General features: G+C 39.1%; 1 protein-coding gene across 2 annotated transcripts in view; it reads left to right on the top strand.

The window, feature by feature from the left end:
- The window catches only part of HGF (hepatocyte growth factor), a 184,853-nt gene that overhangs the window by 37,823 nt on the left and 131,653 nt on the right, over nucleotides 1–15,377 (top strand). The window contains exon 5 of one of the 2 annotated variants that reach the window (XM_089685857.1): nucleotides 12,369–12,511. In XM_089685857.1, coding sequence (XP_089541983.1) covers nucleotides 12,369–12,511 — 143 coding nt within the window. The remainder of the gene's footprint in view (nucleotides 1–12,368; nucleotides 12,512–15,377) is intronic. The other variant, XM_089685861.1, reaches the window with a different exon arrangement.

Below are 15,377 nucleotides of genomic sequence, written 5' to 3'. Positions count from 1 at the left end.
TGGGACAGTGATAATAATGGGATATTTTAATTATTCGAAAATTGTCTGGAGTAATGGTACTGCAGGGACAGTTAAAGGGCAAACATTTTTAAACCTACTACAGGACAATTTTATGGTACAGTTCATAGAGGCCCCAACTAGGAATGATGCTCTGCTGGACCTGGTAATCTCAAACCATGCAGCGCTTATTACAAATGTCCATATAAAAGAACATCTGGGTAGCAGTGACCATAACATGATTTCATTTATTGTTAGCTGTAAACAGCAAGCACATACTGAAAAAAAAAAGCTCAATTTTAAGAGAGTTAATTTCCAAGGCTGAGAGATGCTCTCCAAGACTTAGACTGGGAGGGAATATTGGCATCAATGAACACAACACAGAAATGGGAGTTCTTCAAAAAGACTGTATGTGAACACACTGCAAAATATATTCCCATGGGCAACAAGTTTAAAAGGCTAAAAATCAAACCTATGTGGCTTATGGCCAAAGTTAAAAAAGCTATAGATAATAAGAAAATAAATTTTATTAAATATGAAAATGAAGGAATGCTATCATCGTTTAAACATTACAAATATATTAGAAAATGCAAAAAGGAAATAAAGGCTGCAAATATTGAAAACGAATGACAGATTGAAAAAGATAGCAGAACAAACCCCAAAAAATTCTTCATATATATTAATAGTAAAAAGGTCTGGTCCGAGCATGTAGGCCCTTTACAAAATAATTTAGAGTGGGTGACTGGGGACAAAAAGAAGTCAAATTTATTAAACACCTTCTTCAGCTTTGGTGTATACAAAGGGGCATGGGGGAGCACTTGTTCACAATGGGCATGGTATTGACAGCTCCAGATGATCCACATTGACTCACAATTGATGTGATCCAAAAATATTTAGACAGAATAAAGGTGAATTAAGCACCTGGACCAGATGGTATACACCCACAGGTCCTTAAAGAATTGAGCTCTGTCATTTTAAAGCCATTGTTTCTAATTTTTAGGGACTCTTTAATGACTGGCATAGTACCACTGGATTGGCGTAAGACTAATGTGGTGCCAATATTTAAAAAGGGGTCAAAGTCTTTACCAAGTAATTATAGGCCTGTTAATTTAACTTCTATAGTTGGGAAGATACTAGAGAGTTTAATAAAAGACCACATAGATGAGTTCTTGCTGGAAAAAAATTATTTAAGCAACAGAGCATGGATTCATGAAAGACAGAATTTCTTTTTATGAGGAGGTGAGCAAAACCTTGGACAGAGGGGTGGCGGTGGACGTGGTATACTTGGATTTTGCAAAAGAGTTTGACATTGTTCCCCACACACGGCTAATGTGTAAGGTAAAGCCTACGGGCTTGGAAAAATCTGTATGTAAATGGATAGAAAACTGGCTAAAAGATTGTATTCAAAAAGTAGTGATTAATGATTCATACTCTGAATGTCAGTGGTGTACCCCAAGGTTCAGTGTTGGGACCCTTACTTTTTAATATATTTATAAACAATATAGTGTCTAGGATGTCTTCAACTTACAAGCTGACCTCAATGCACTGTTTAATTGGGCAACTATGAGGCAAATGAGGTTTAATGTTGATAAATGTAAGGTTATGCACTTGGGGATTAAGAATATGCATGCATCATACATACTAGGGAGAGTACAACTGGGGGAATCAATGGTGGAGAAGGATCTGGGGGTTCTGGTAGATCGCAAGCTTAATAGTGGCATACAATGCCAAGCTGCGGTTTCTAAAGCAAGCAAAATCCTCTCTTGTATTAAAAGAGGTAAAGACTCCAGAGAGATATATAATTTTACCCCTGTACAAATCATTAGTAAGACCTCATCTGGAATATGCAATTCAGTTTTGGGCACCAATTCAAAAAAAGAACACTGGGGAACTGGAGAAGGGCAACCCAACTGATAAGAGGCTTGGAGGAGCTTAGCTATGAGGAAAGATTAGAGGAATTGAATTTATTCTTTCTTGAGAAGAGGAGATTAAGGGGACATATGATCAACATGTATAAATACATCAGTGGTTCATATAGTGAACTTGGTGTAGAGTTATTCTCCCTGAGGTCATCACAGAGGACAAGAAGGTACTCTTTACGTCTGGAGGAAAAGAAATGTAATCTCCAAACACGGAAAGGTTTCACAGTGAGAGCTGTGAAAATGTGGAATAGACTCCCTCAAGTGTTGGTTCTGGCCAGCTCAGTGGATTGATTTAAAAAAAGCCTGGATTCTTTCTTGTATACACAGAATATAACTGGTTACTAACATTTATAGGCAAAGTTGATCCATGGAATATCTGATTGCCTCTTGGGGGATCAAGAAGGAATTTTTTCCCCTTCAGGAGCAAACTAGATCATGCATTGCTGGTTTTTTTTTGCCAGACTAACTATGTAACTACACATTTTACATATCACCGCACATGCCAGAATAAGAGCAATAATTCTAGTGTCTTTGTTTTTAATAAAGTGATGACCTGTATGAGCTTTTGAAGTGTTGCCTACAGAAAATTTTAGGTACCAAAGTTTGTTGCCATTGCAAGGGCAAATACAATTTTAAAGCTTGACATGTTGGATATCTATTTACTCTGAATAACTTTTTTTATATCTTCCCAAAACTGGGTAATATATTTAATTTTTGTGCGCTAAAATTAACTTTAATGTATTGCTAATAGCTAATACCATGTGGCATAAAAAGTACACCAATTCATTATCCAAGGTGCCTTCTATCAGAAAATATATACTGTTTGAGAGTTTTAACTAATCTTCAGGCCTATTGAATATTCTATTTTTATATATATATATATATATATATACAGTGAGGAACAGAAGTATTTGAACACCCTGAGATTATGCAAGTTCTCCCACTTAGAAATCATGGAGGGGTCTGAAATTCACATTGTAGGTGCATTCCCAGAATTAAAAAAAATACATTCAGTAAATCACATTGTATGATTTTTAAAGAATGTATTTGTCTTGCACTGCTGAACATAAGTATTTGAACACCTGAGAAAATCAGTGTTAATATTTGGTACAGAAGCCTTTGTTTGCAATTACAGAGGTCAAACGTTTCCTGTAGTTCTTGACCAGGTTTGCACACACTGCAACAGGGATTTTGGCCCACTCCTCCACACAGATCTCCTCTAGATCTGTCAGGTTTCGGGGCTGTCGCTGAGCAACACGGAGTTTCAGCTCCCTCCAGAGATGTTCTATTGGATTTAGGTCTGGAGACTGGCTAGGCCACTCCAGAACCTTGATATGCTTCTTATGGAGCCACTCCTTGGTTATCCTGGCTGTGTGCTTCGGGTCGTTGTCACGTTGGAAGACCCAGCCAAGACCCATCTTCAATGCTCTGACTGAGGGAAGGAGGTTGTTGCTCAAAATCTCACAATAAATAAATTTTCCTCCAAACACGAGTGAAGTTTAGACCAAAAGTTCTACTTTGGTCTCATCTGACCACATGACTTTCTCCCATGCCTCCTCTGGATCATCAAGATGGTCATTGGCAAACTTCATACGGGCCTGGACATGTGATGACTTGAACAGGGGAACCTTCCGTGCAATGCATGATTTGAAACCATGACGGCGTAGTGTTCTACCGACAGTGACCTTTGAAACTGTGGTCCCAGCTCTCTTCATATCATTGACCAGATCCTCCCTTATAGTTCTGGGCTGATTCCTCACCTTTCTTATCATCAGTGATACCCCACGAGGTGAGATCTTGCATGGAGCTCCAGTTCGAGGGAGACTGAAAGTTGTCTTTAGCCTCTTCCATTTTCTAAAAATTGCTCCAACAGTTGATCTATTTTCACTAAGCTGCTTGGCAATTGCCCCGTAGCCCTTTCCAGCCTTGTGGAGGTTCACAATTTTGTCTCTGGTGTCTTTTGACAGCTCTTTGGTCTTGCCCAAGGTAGTAGTTGGCATCTGACTGACTGTGGGGTGGACAGGTGTCTTTAAAGAGCTCAGATAGGTGCTACTAAGTTAGATTAATGAGTGGAGCACAGGTGGAATTTTTAAAGGCACGGTAACAGGTCTTTGAGAGCCAGAATTCTTGCTGTTTCTTAGGTGTTCAAATACTTATGTTCAGCAGTGCAAGACAAATAAATTCTTTAAAAATCATACAATGTGATTTCCTGAATTTTTTTTTTAAATTCTGTCTCTCAGACTGGGAATGCACCTACAATGTGAATTTCAGACCCCTCCATGATTTCTAAGTGGGAGAACTTGCAAAATCACAGGGTGTTCAAATACTTCTGTTCCTCACTGTATACATATATACACATATACACTATATTGCCAAAAGTATTGGGACACCCCTCCAAACCATTGGATTCAGATGTTCCAATCACCTCCATGGCCACAGGTGTTTAAAATCAAGCACCTAGGCATGCAGACTGCTTCTACAAACATTTGTGAAAGAATGGATTGCTCTCAGGAGTTTAGTGAATTCAAACGTGGTACCGTGATAGGAAGTGGTGTATTTAGGTTTGATGCTACCCTAGGGAACACAAAAATCGGCTCCCCCCCCCACGGAGAGACCCTGACACTGACAAACACCCCCCTCCTCCACGATAAGAGCCTGACATTGACCAACAACATCCCACCTGAGAGAGCCTTCCACTACTACTGTCATGATCGTAGCATCAGACCCCAGACCTTCTCACCCAAAATCATGACCGAAGGGCTAGCCGATCCAAAACCGCAATGTGACGCGCGTAACAATGCCACACCCAGCTGCACCCTGCACAATGATTTTCCAGCTAATGGATCACAGATCGATGTACCGGCTGCCTGAGCTATTGTTACTGGGTCAGGTTAATTACGCAATTAACCCTTCACACTGCCACCACCTTCTTTTTGTACAGAGAAAGAGGAAACTCTGCGTTCTCAGCTATAACACTATAATGATTGAGATAATCGTCTGTATAAAACGGTCTGCAGGCCGGTTATACAGAGGTTTAAACAACCACAGTAGCGTCTCTTTAGAGGCAGGAATTTGTGAGTTGCAATACAGAGCTATAGAAACAGTTCAACACTTTCAGAAAGAAAGATTTAATACTAAAAGGTCAAACAGGAGCAATAAAAATATTTACAGAACAAAGATGTAACTAAGATATATATATACATATACAAAGAACCATAGCACAGCAAAGAGATATCAGAGAGAGGTGAAAGGGTTAAAGTACTTGCCAAAGTCCTGGGTTAGCAGATCCAAGTTTCAGAGCAGAAGGGTGCTTTGATCTCCCTATGTTACGATGGAAAAATGGGAGAATGCTTCAACTTCCTTCTCTTAGGTCTGTGAGCCTATTTTGTAGTCCCCAGCAGGGGGTGTCTCTAAAGTCAAGGCCCAATAACCCGTTTAGGATGTATAGTTATGGGCGGATGCCTCAACTAGAGCAAAAATCGTCTGTAACTCATATTTTGGGCCATAACTGTCCATCTGCACAAGGGACATTCCACCTGCGGGTAGATTATTATGCAGACAAGTCTAAGGATTATTTAGATATGAATTATGAACGTGTACACTGTACGGTTCACGAGATCTATTTTTCTGCTTTCCTGTGTGTTCGAGACAAGGCAAGTGACCCATCAAACTGTTTTGCCTGCTCATTGGCCATCTGACGATATGTCTGGTTTTTATGTAAGTCTCTCATATTCCAAGATATGAGACATAGGGTAAAACATGGTTTTAACAGAGGTTACCTGATTCTATCACCTATGCTGAGCTAGGTTTATTAGGTGAGAATCTCTTTCAACTCCTGAGAAAGCTTGCCTTAGCTCTTAGGAGGTGTAACAATTGTCAGGTTCTGTGGACAGAGAGACTCCAACTCTCTTGGGGGCTTTTGCAGCTCCTATGACCCTCCTGTGACATTCCTAATTCACACACATACTGGCCACATGTTGCTGGGCCTCTCAGGAAGGGAGCGGGAAGGGGAATAAGGGAGAAATGGATACTCTTAACAAAATGGAGTCTGCATCCTTCACTGTGTGTTGCGCACGTTTGCGACAACTACCGCCCCCACATGCACTGGAACCCCCCCACCCCGGTGAGAAAGAAGATACTTACCTTTACAGCTCTGGACATCCCAAGGAACAAGAGTCTACATACACCATCAAGCAGCCCTCAGCCTCTCTCAGATCCCACCTTTTGCTCATGCTGTGTGTGTCCTTTCTTCCATCCCTTCTTTCGGGGGGCAGCGCTGCCACCCCTAAAAAAATGACACCCTAGGCAAATGTCTTGTTTGCCTTGTGGTAAATATGCCCCTGGTGATAGGTTGCCACCTGTGCAATAAGTCCATCAGTGAAATTGCCTTACTTCTAAATATTCCACGGTCAACTGTTAGTTGTATTATAACAAAGTGGAAGCAAGTGGGAACAACAGCAACTCAGCCACGAAGTGGTAGGCCACGTAAAATGACAGAGCGGGGTCAGCGCATGCTGAAGCGCACAGTGTGCAGAAGTAGCCAACTGTCTACAGAGTCAATAGCCAAAGACCTCCAAACTTCATGTGGCCTTCAGATTAGCACAACAACAGTGTGTAGAGGGCTTCATGGAATAGGTTTCCATGGCCGAGCAGCTGTATCCAAGCCTTACATCACCAAGTGTAATACAAAGCGTCAGATGCAGTGGTGTAAAGCACGCCACCACTGGACTTAGAGCAGTGGAAATGTGTTCTTTGGAGTGATGAATCACTCTTTTCTGTCTGGCAATCCAATGGATGTGTCTGGGTTTGGCAGTTGCCAGGAGAACACTACTTGCTTGACTGCATTATGCCAAATGTAAAGTTTGGTGGAGGAGGGATATCACGTACCTGGTGATGGAGGCCAATGGAGAGAGGGCTTCCCTTGTGGCTAAGTTCCAGACTCCCCTGAGAGTGGGACATGGGGAGTCAGGCCCAAAGTGGCACAGGTCGCCGGTAGGAGTGCTGGTTGGTGGTCCACCCAGAAGCACAGCTGATGTATGGAGATAGGTCTGCAGACAGGTGGCACCTGTGCGAGGTATGCAAGCCCTTCCTGGATTTAGAGATTTACTGGATAGCTGGTTCAAGCCAAGGTCAGGTACCAAGTGGGAATCAGAGCAGACGTAGTCAGATAGGATTGCCAAGGTCATACACAGAGGAGCGAGAGAGAGAGTATCCGTAAACCAAGCTGGGGTCAGATTAGGGGTTAAGCAGAGTAGACTGGTCCAAGAGCAAGCCGAGTCGGTATCAGGAAATCACAGGTCACAATAACACAGGAAACAGGAACAAGGCACGGGGAGCTAGAGATCATCCAGCAACTTGAGGACGTGATGAGCCTCCTTATAAAGGCCGTCTGGCACCAAACTGAGGCTGGTGTGTGCTTCTGCAGTCATGCAGGGTACTGGCAGAAATGCCAGATCTTTCGGAACTTCTGCCGTGGACAGCACCCTGACAGGGGATTATGGTCTGGGGTTGTTTTTCAGGGGTTGGGTTTGGCCCATTAGTTCCAGTGAAGGGAACTCTTAAGGCATCAGCATACCAAGACATTTTGGACAATTTCATGCTCCCAACTTTGTGGGAACAGTTTGGGAATGCTCCCTTCCTGTTCCAGCATCACTGTGCACCAGTGCACAAAGCAAGGTCCATAAAGACATGAATGAGTGAGTTTGGGGTGAAGGAGCTTGACTGGTCTACACAGAATCCCGACCTCAACCCGATAGAACACCTTTGGGATGAATTAGAGCAGAGACTGCAAGCCAGCCCTTCTCTTCCGACATCAGTGCCTGATGTCACAAATGCGCTTCTGGAAGAATGTATTGCAATACATGTTCTAGCTGGCCAGCTGTATCAAAATGATCTATCTCTGGCTAGCCCCTATCTTATCCTATATACAAACAGTATATATAAATCCAAAGAAGGTATAGAGGCACTCACAGGTCTGCAGCACAGATAATCAAAGCAACAGTATTTTATTGCCAATAATAAAGATGGACTGAGCTCCACTGAAATGTTTACAATAAAATATTGATTTGTTTTATCTCGGCTGCAGACCTGTGAGTGCCTCCATACCTGCTTTGGATTTGTATGGATTTCTTTTTGGCTGAGCTCCGGGTCATTTACCTCACGAATAGACTGTGGTGGCTACCTTTTGCTACTATAGATACATATTTATAGATACATATTAAAAATATATACAAAAATAGTTAAAAAGACTGATGGTCTTTACAACATTAGTTTCCAGTGCTCTGCTCTCATCTCTTCTCTGTATGTCTGTGGTGAAAGTACTGTGTTCATTCCTTCACAGATAAAATCAAAATTCCTTCACACCTGGAAATAGTGCTAATTAGAACATGTAGGGAAATAACATTCTCTGGCCATTTAGTTTTTATTGTTTACCTATTGGCCAAGAGAGATGGTAGATAGGGAACTAATTGAAATTGCTGGGAGGCTTGCAAATTGTGATTATTAGGTGGCTATAAAGTGCATTGTTCCCGTTTGTCTGATATGAGTGATAACCTGAGAACACCATTTTTCAACATATTAGTCAGTGCCTCTGCCCTACGGTAATCACCTGCTTGAAGTAAACTTTGATTGACTGGACTGAGTACAGATGTAATGACATTCCTTTCTATGTGGATAATCCCATAGTCAGTTGTTGAACAGCATACATATAGAAAAGGAACACTAACCTTTTAGCCAAAATGATACATAATGATTAAATGTATTTTTTTTATGTAAAGTAGTGTTATTTTACTCAGCGGTCATAAAAATTATTAAAAAATAACAATGGTCATGGAAGTTAAAAAAAATGTCCATAACGTCATCCAAAGTGTTTCAGTCTTCTCATGTGAATATTTGGATTTGCATGATAACACATCCAAGAAGAGAGAAGGATCTATCACTAAGCAGGTGTTCTACTGCACAAAAAATGTTTTATTTTGAAGAGACATATCATGATCCGTACATTTGATTACTGTCTACTGGAAAGGAAATTGCTAAATTTGCTATAGAGACAAAAGAGCTGTCCAAGGGGGTTTTGACTGCTGGAAGCAGGGTAGGAATTCTAAGTGATCCTTAGTATCCTTTCTGTAAAATCATGCATCAACACAGTCCAACATTGGCTGCAGTTACATATGAGATGGGTTGACCTCATCCAAGCATAGATGAACTGGCACTATAGCTGGCGTCTGTGTTCTTTGCCTATAGAAACCCCCTTTCCCATAAAGCAAGCAGGCCTACCAGTTATCAGTTGCCCCCAGGTTTTATACACAATGTAATAGTGCCTGGCCACCACGCCAGATGCAAACTGAGCACAGCGAACAGGTAGTTGAACTGAACACAGTGAACAGGTACTTGCGATTGGCAGACTGAGGCAGAGTGGTCGGTGACAGTTCAACTTGAGGGCAGGCTGAGTTCTGAGTGTAGTTGATATCCCATCCAAGGTCCATCAACAAGGGAATCAAAACTAGCAAGCACAGGATCAGGGCAGACAAACAGGGAGCTTGAAACCCATGTTACACACACTATTACAAGCCAGACACTGAGGGTTTAGCTGGCTTCAATCAGGTTTGGTTTTCACCCAGTGGCTGGCTACATCAATCACCTTGCAGGTGGACAGGCAGACCAGGGGAATGCAGCTCAGCCAAAACAAGGATGCTGGAATAAGACCAGACATGAAGACATGCAGCAATCTTAAAAATATTCACCAACCCTCCCTTTTGTTTACTGTCACAACTTTATTGGTGAACTTTACCTTGCCAGCAGTGAAATGGTTCTTGTTTTAAGCCACCTGAAAGTTTTGGTTTGTTGGATACCTGTCTGGAACTGATAGAATTGAAGGCAGGCATTTTGGATATTCAGGCTTGTTAAGTACTTACAGTTTATTTGTGATTGGAACAAAAGTTATTTTAAAAGCCCAAATTCTGGAAAAAATGAAATTTTTTCCTTCTTTTGCTTTCCTGATCACTCCCCCACAAAAAGGGGACTAGTCCAGCAGCACAGAGGATCAGGTAGGTAAATTTACTCTTACATGCCCCCTATGGTTATTGGTTTAGACTTTTTATTGTAAATTTGGTTTTTCCAATAAATATGTGCTTTTGTGTACAACACAAACTGTGCTTGTGAAGTTATCTGGCTATAAGGGCCTACATTTGGGAGGAAGATGTTTTAAATTGCTTGCTTATGCATCTCAACGGCCACATATGGCATGAAATGGCAAGATTCATCTTGTAGAAAAAAGATCTGTCCATGTATTCAAGAATTTACAAGAACACTTAAACAAGTAAAACTGAATTTAGTAAGTTAGTGCAAAGAACAATTATGATGTGCAAAGGGTGAGCATCCAAGCAACCAAACAGCTTTCTGATTTTATCAGTGTAGATTAGTCAGAACAATTGCAGGTGATTTTTGATTGGTCACTATGATTTCAGCCCTTTCTACATTGCTGTTTGGTTTATTACATGAACCAATGTATTTTATGTTCCACACGTACATCACATTTATGCACAAACCTAGATTACTGATGGCTTTGCTCATCCACCGAGCACACTGAGAAGACAGTCGACACTCAAAGTGACTTTGAAAATCCAGCGTGGAGCAAGAACATGAGTATATGGACTTAGATCTAAAAAAACACTGCTTTCATTATTGTTGCTTTCACAGCATACTACACAGTCATATTTTACAAAGGTCATCTGACAAATAAAGTATCCTCACACAATTTTGTTTATTTACCCTGAAAATAAAGACGATGATGTCATTAGAACAAACTGATGTGCAAATCAATTATGGGAAAGAATTAAATATATGAACATTTGCTGCTTGTTAATGTGTGGGCTGAAATTCACAGAACGACATCATTACAACATCTGCTTTTTAGAAGGTGGTTTCCATGTTTATGTAAAGGAATGTCCTCTGTTGAAATTGTAATTTGGGGCTATTTTCTGCATTTATTTTACAAGGCTGGTTTGTAGCGATGATCTGTTTTATGTAATTTCTGCAAAAAACAGAACCAAAAATTGAGCCAACCCCTTTCTTGTTAATGACTTATTTCCTGTTCTTGTGTGTGTACTCACAAGTGCGACATTTAGAGAAAGGTCAAACGCATTGTGTATATGAGCCATTTTCCTTTTTGTGCCGTGGTTTGTATCTGCAGTTAACATGTCAATACCTCTTTTCGATATTCAGTATGTTTGTGATATTATTACTATGGTATAGTGTAATACTATCTGAAATTGCCAATACACAATACTCATGAAGAGCCATGTGTCCTGTCTTGGACTTGACCCTGTTGAGTAGTATATAGACACCTTTACATGTAAACCAATGCACTGCAACCTATTGGCCTTTGTCTAAAGCAAACATTGTACAATATAAAAAGAGTTACTGATGTAAGATATGATATAAAACAGTGTATGGTGTACCATAAAGCTGGCAGTTTCTACTAATTAAATTGTAATGGTTTAATTAAATTCCACCATTTTGAAATTGGTGATTTAGTGCTAAATAACTTGTTTTATGGACTTCCAATAAAATGCCCCTCTTATTTAACAACTGTTGGCAAAACAGGATAATCTGAACATACAAAATATAAGTCTATTACTGACCAGTTTTGATCTAAAAATTGTTGAACTTAACTAAGACAACCTACCACTTACAGTTTACATATTGAAATCTATATGGCAAGAATGTGGGTTATTTTGTTAATTTTTTTTGTAATCAAAAGCTGTTTCAAAGGGGTGGAAATTGGTAGAACGTTGTGAGTGTGTGTGACTAGCATGAGTTCATCTTAACCTTCTAAAGATTCAGTCTGGCTGTTCTCTGACAGTTACTGCACTTCGCATTGTATAATTGAAATCATTCCATGATTTTTGTTTTAAACATCAGTTTTATGAATTGTTTATTTAGTTATTTTTTTTTTTTTACATTTATCTACTGTTTATCAAATGAAATTAAACATGTCTGTCTTAGTCTTGTGTTTATGTTTGTTATGTAATTTACTGTGATATGAATTTGCCATAATTTTATTATCGTTGTTATATTTTAGCTGCCTGTAGGGTGACTTATTATGTAATCTTACTTCAATGTATGCCATTACCTTACACATAATTTCAGAAGCATATTATCTAAGAATACTTTCAGCTGTTACAAGCATGAGACTGTTAAATAATAATATTTACAGTATCATCTGCTAATTGATATTGCTAATTATGGGATTCCAGCAATGGCTTAAATTACTACTGACATATATGACACATATGAGACATAATTCATATAGTAGGTGAAAAATGAATAGTATAGTTTTAGTAAGACATACTAGAGTAAAGTTACAGTCACAATACATATGAATGATGTACCATAGTAGTAGTACTAAGATTTACTACAACGTTTGCTGTAATGTCATTTTAAAACTAGCTTTTTGCATTCGAGCTATCGAGGTAAAGATCTCATGGAAAACTATTGTCGGAATCCCAAAGGAGAAGAAGGAGGGCCTTGGTGTTTTACTCAAAACCCACAGATTCGCCATGAAGTGTGTGACATTCCCTTGTGTTCACAAGGTAAAATCTATTTAATCTACTTACTGCATTAAACACGTTATGAAATAGAATAGTGCATTGTCAAAGATTAATTCTGACCATAAGAAAATGTGTTTTTCTGAACACTTCTGTGTGGTTCAAAATAATACAAGTTTTGATTAAACAAGGCAAAAAGCAATTTGCAACAGCCTCAAGTGATTAAGCAGACAAAACTAACTGAGGAAATCTAAAATAGGATTACCTACCCTAGTTGCACACAATTGCTCTTTGCAACCTGTCGAAAATCAAGGTTGAAGATATGTAAGACAGGCCATAAATGGCTCATTTTTTTCTATCAGCTAGAGTGCTGATCAAAAAAAAAAAAAAAAAAGATTCCCCCATCCACAAATGAGAGTTGGATGGAGGAATCCTCACTGCTGTGCCATTGTATTCTGACAATGGGACTCCTCCAGCTTTAGAATACACTGATCAATGGCTGCAGCCGGATGACCAGCAAAGTTTTCCATCAGTCTCCTTCTAGAGAAGTTGATTGTTAGATCAACTTCTGTCAATCAGGAATAGCCATAGACAGACCTAAATTTGACTTCTTCAGCAGGGACCGAACGAATTTCAGTCCATCTATAGACAATTTATATTGACTTGCTTTTGACAGTAAGATAGAATGAGTCTCATAGTTCTTATGTTTCCGTCTAAAGATGGCCACACATTTACAATCGAACTGTGTCATTTACTTAATGTATGTAGAACTGTATTAAAATTTTACCATATGTGGAAAAGCAAATGCAGATTACAATGCTGAGTATTTACATATTAATCTTTGTTTAGTTAAATTTTCTGTATTGGCCTCAAGATAAGTACATTTTGTGCTATACAGCAGAAACATAACTAAACAATCAGACTGTAACATATGTGGACAAATTTATATTTATATGTAAAAAAAAAACCAAACACTACAAAATTGACTAAGATTTCTGTTTTGAAAATACAAATCTTTTTGAATCCTTTAGGCCTTCTTTAACAGGGGTGGTTAGATTTCAGCTTTTAGCTGCAGTTAGAGGAACTGTTAAATGCAGACAATGCATCCCTATGGCTCCATTCACATACTGCATTTAGCAACGTTTTCATAACATTTTATGCGTTTATGAAAAATAAAGTTGACAGCATCCAGGAGCGATGTACTGCAGCTATCTGTATATAAACGCAATTAATTGTAGGACAAAGAAAAACTGTTGCTAAAAGTAAACAGTTGCTAAAGAAAAAGCAATAATTTACTACCACAGCTAAAGGCAGCAGCATGTAAATGCAAATAATCAGAGATAATGTACAAATGGCCCATGTGAAAGAGGCCTTATTATATGCTTTTCTAGAGTAATGCATTTGTCATCTGTTCTGTGGTCTTCTTATCTTTGGAAGTTAAAAAGATTAATTGTTTGTTATGTTCAATGTACATGTAGGCATTAGCAATCACCTAAAATCTACTTGGTTGTCATGCCCATCCACTATGTTCAGATCTTTATGGTCCAGTGTGAGTCACGTCACAAGGGTAGACTCTTAAAGTGAGTCTGATGCGTTTCGAAGGGGGACCCTTCGTCGTCAGAGCTCTGATGATGAAGGGTCCCCCTTCAAAATGCATCAGCCTCACTTTGAGAGTCTACCCTCGTGACATGACTCACACTGGCTCTACACTCCCTACTTCCTTTGAGGATCTGTAATGCTTGTTTTACTTCCTTGTTTGTGAGTATATATATTTTTATTTAATAAAATCACAGAATTACTGAGTTAATGTGCAAGGTTGGTGCGCTCTTTCTTTTGCTTCACTTCACGGTATCAGTCAGGCTTCCCCAGCTTTGTTGTAGAGCTGCATAACCTTCCATGTACTGGTGGAATTGTTTTGAGGTTCCTCGATTCCTCCACCCCTGGTGTGAGTCCTAGAGCGCAGGAGGTGTTGTCTCTGTATCAGCAATAAAAACCTAACAGGGATTATAACCCTTGCACACGCCATCCAAAAAATAAAATTGCTTTCAGTACACTTTAGCAGCTTGCCAATGAGTTTAAACTGTGTTGCTGAAAATTGTATAATAGTCTATGATCATCAATGCACCTTTTGTGCGTTTAAAACATGTTATAGATATGTTAAATGTTAATATTTTACTGTGCATTATACAGTCCTAAACGTGTTTTAATGGAATTTGCATTCTAACACATAAAACATATTCTTTGCATTTATCTTACTCAATTCCTTAAGAATCATTCAGCATTAAATTATGGAACTACATAAAGAAAACACAAGGAAGACTGGCTTTGCCACATTCTAGCAACATCATTTTTATTTTATAACCATTGTACTCTATGGTTTGGCAGTTTTACTTTCTAAATCCAAACCAGGTGGTCCTGGAGAAACACAATAGCTGCAGACACACGCTCGTGAATATCTTACCAAATCCATACAAATGTTTTGTTGAAATCATTTTAATAGCCCTTAACGGAAATATTTTCAGTATAGAGGAACAAATCATGTTTTTCTGAAGGATCATGTTTTTATTGTATGCTGTTACTCTATACTAACTCTATCTATCTAGCTATCTCACTCTCTCTCTCTCTCTCTCTCTCTCTCTCTCTCTCTATATATATATATATATATATATAGTATATGTGTGTATATATATTATTATACAGGATTTATATAGCACCAACAGTTTGCTCAGCGCTTTACAATATAACGGGAGACAATACAGCAACAATACAGTTCAATACAAGAGGGATAGGAGGGCCCTGCTCCTTGGAGATTACGATCTAGGATATATTTATATATATATATATATATATATACTGTATATATATACACCCACATTTTCTATTGTGAAATTTTGGAAGATCTGCTAACATT

The sequence above is a fragment of the Staurois parvus genome, unplaced genomic scaffold (assembly GCF_062004578.1).
Source record: "Staurois parvus isolate SC_StPar_1 unplaced genomic scaffold, SC_StPar_1.0 ptg000019l, whole genome shotgun sequence".
Lineage (NCBI taxonomy): Eukaryota > Metazoa > Chordata > Amphibia > Anura > Ranidae > Staurois > Staurois parvus.
This window is presented reverse-complemented; position numbering and strand designations above follow the sequence as displayed.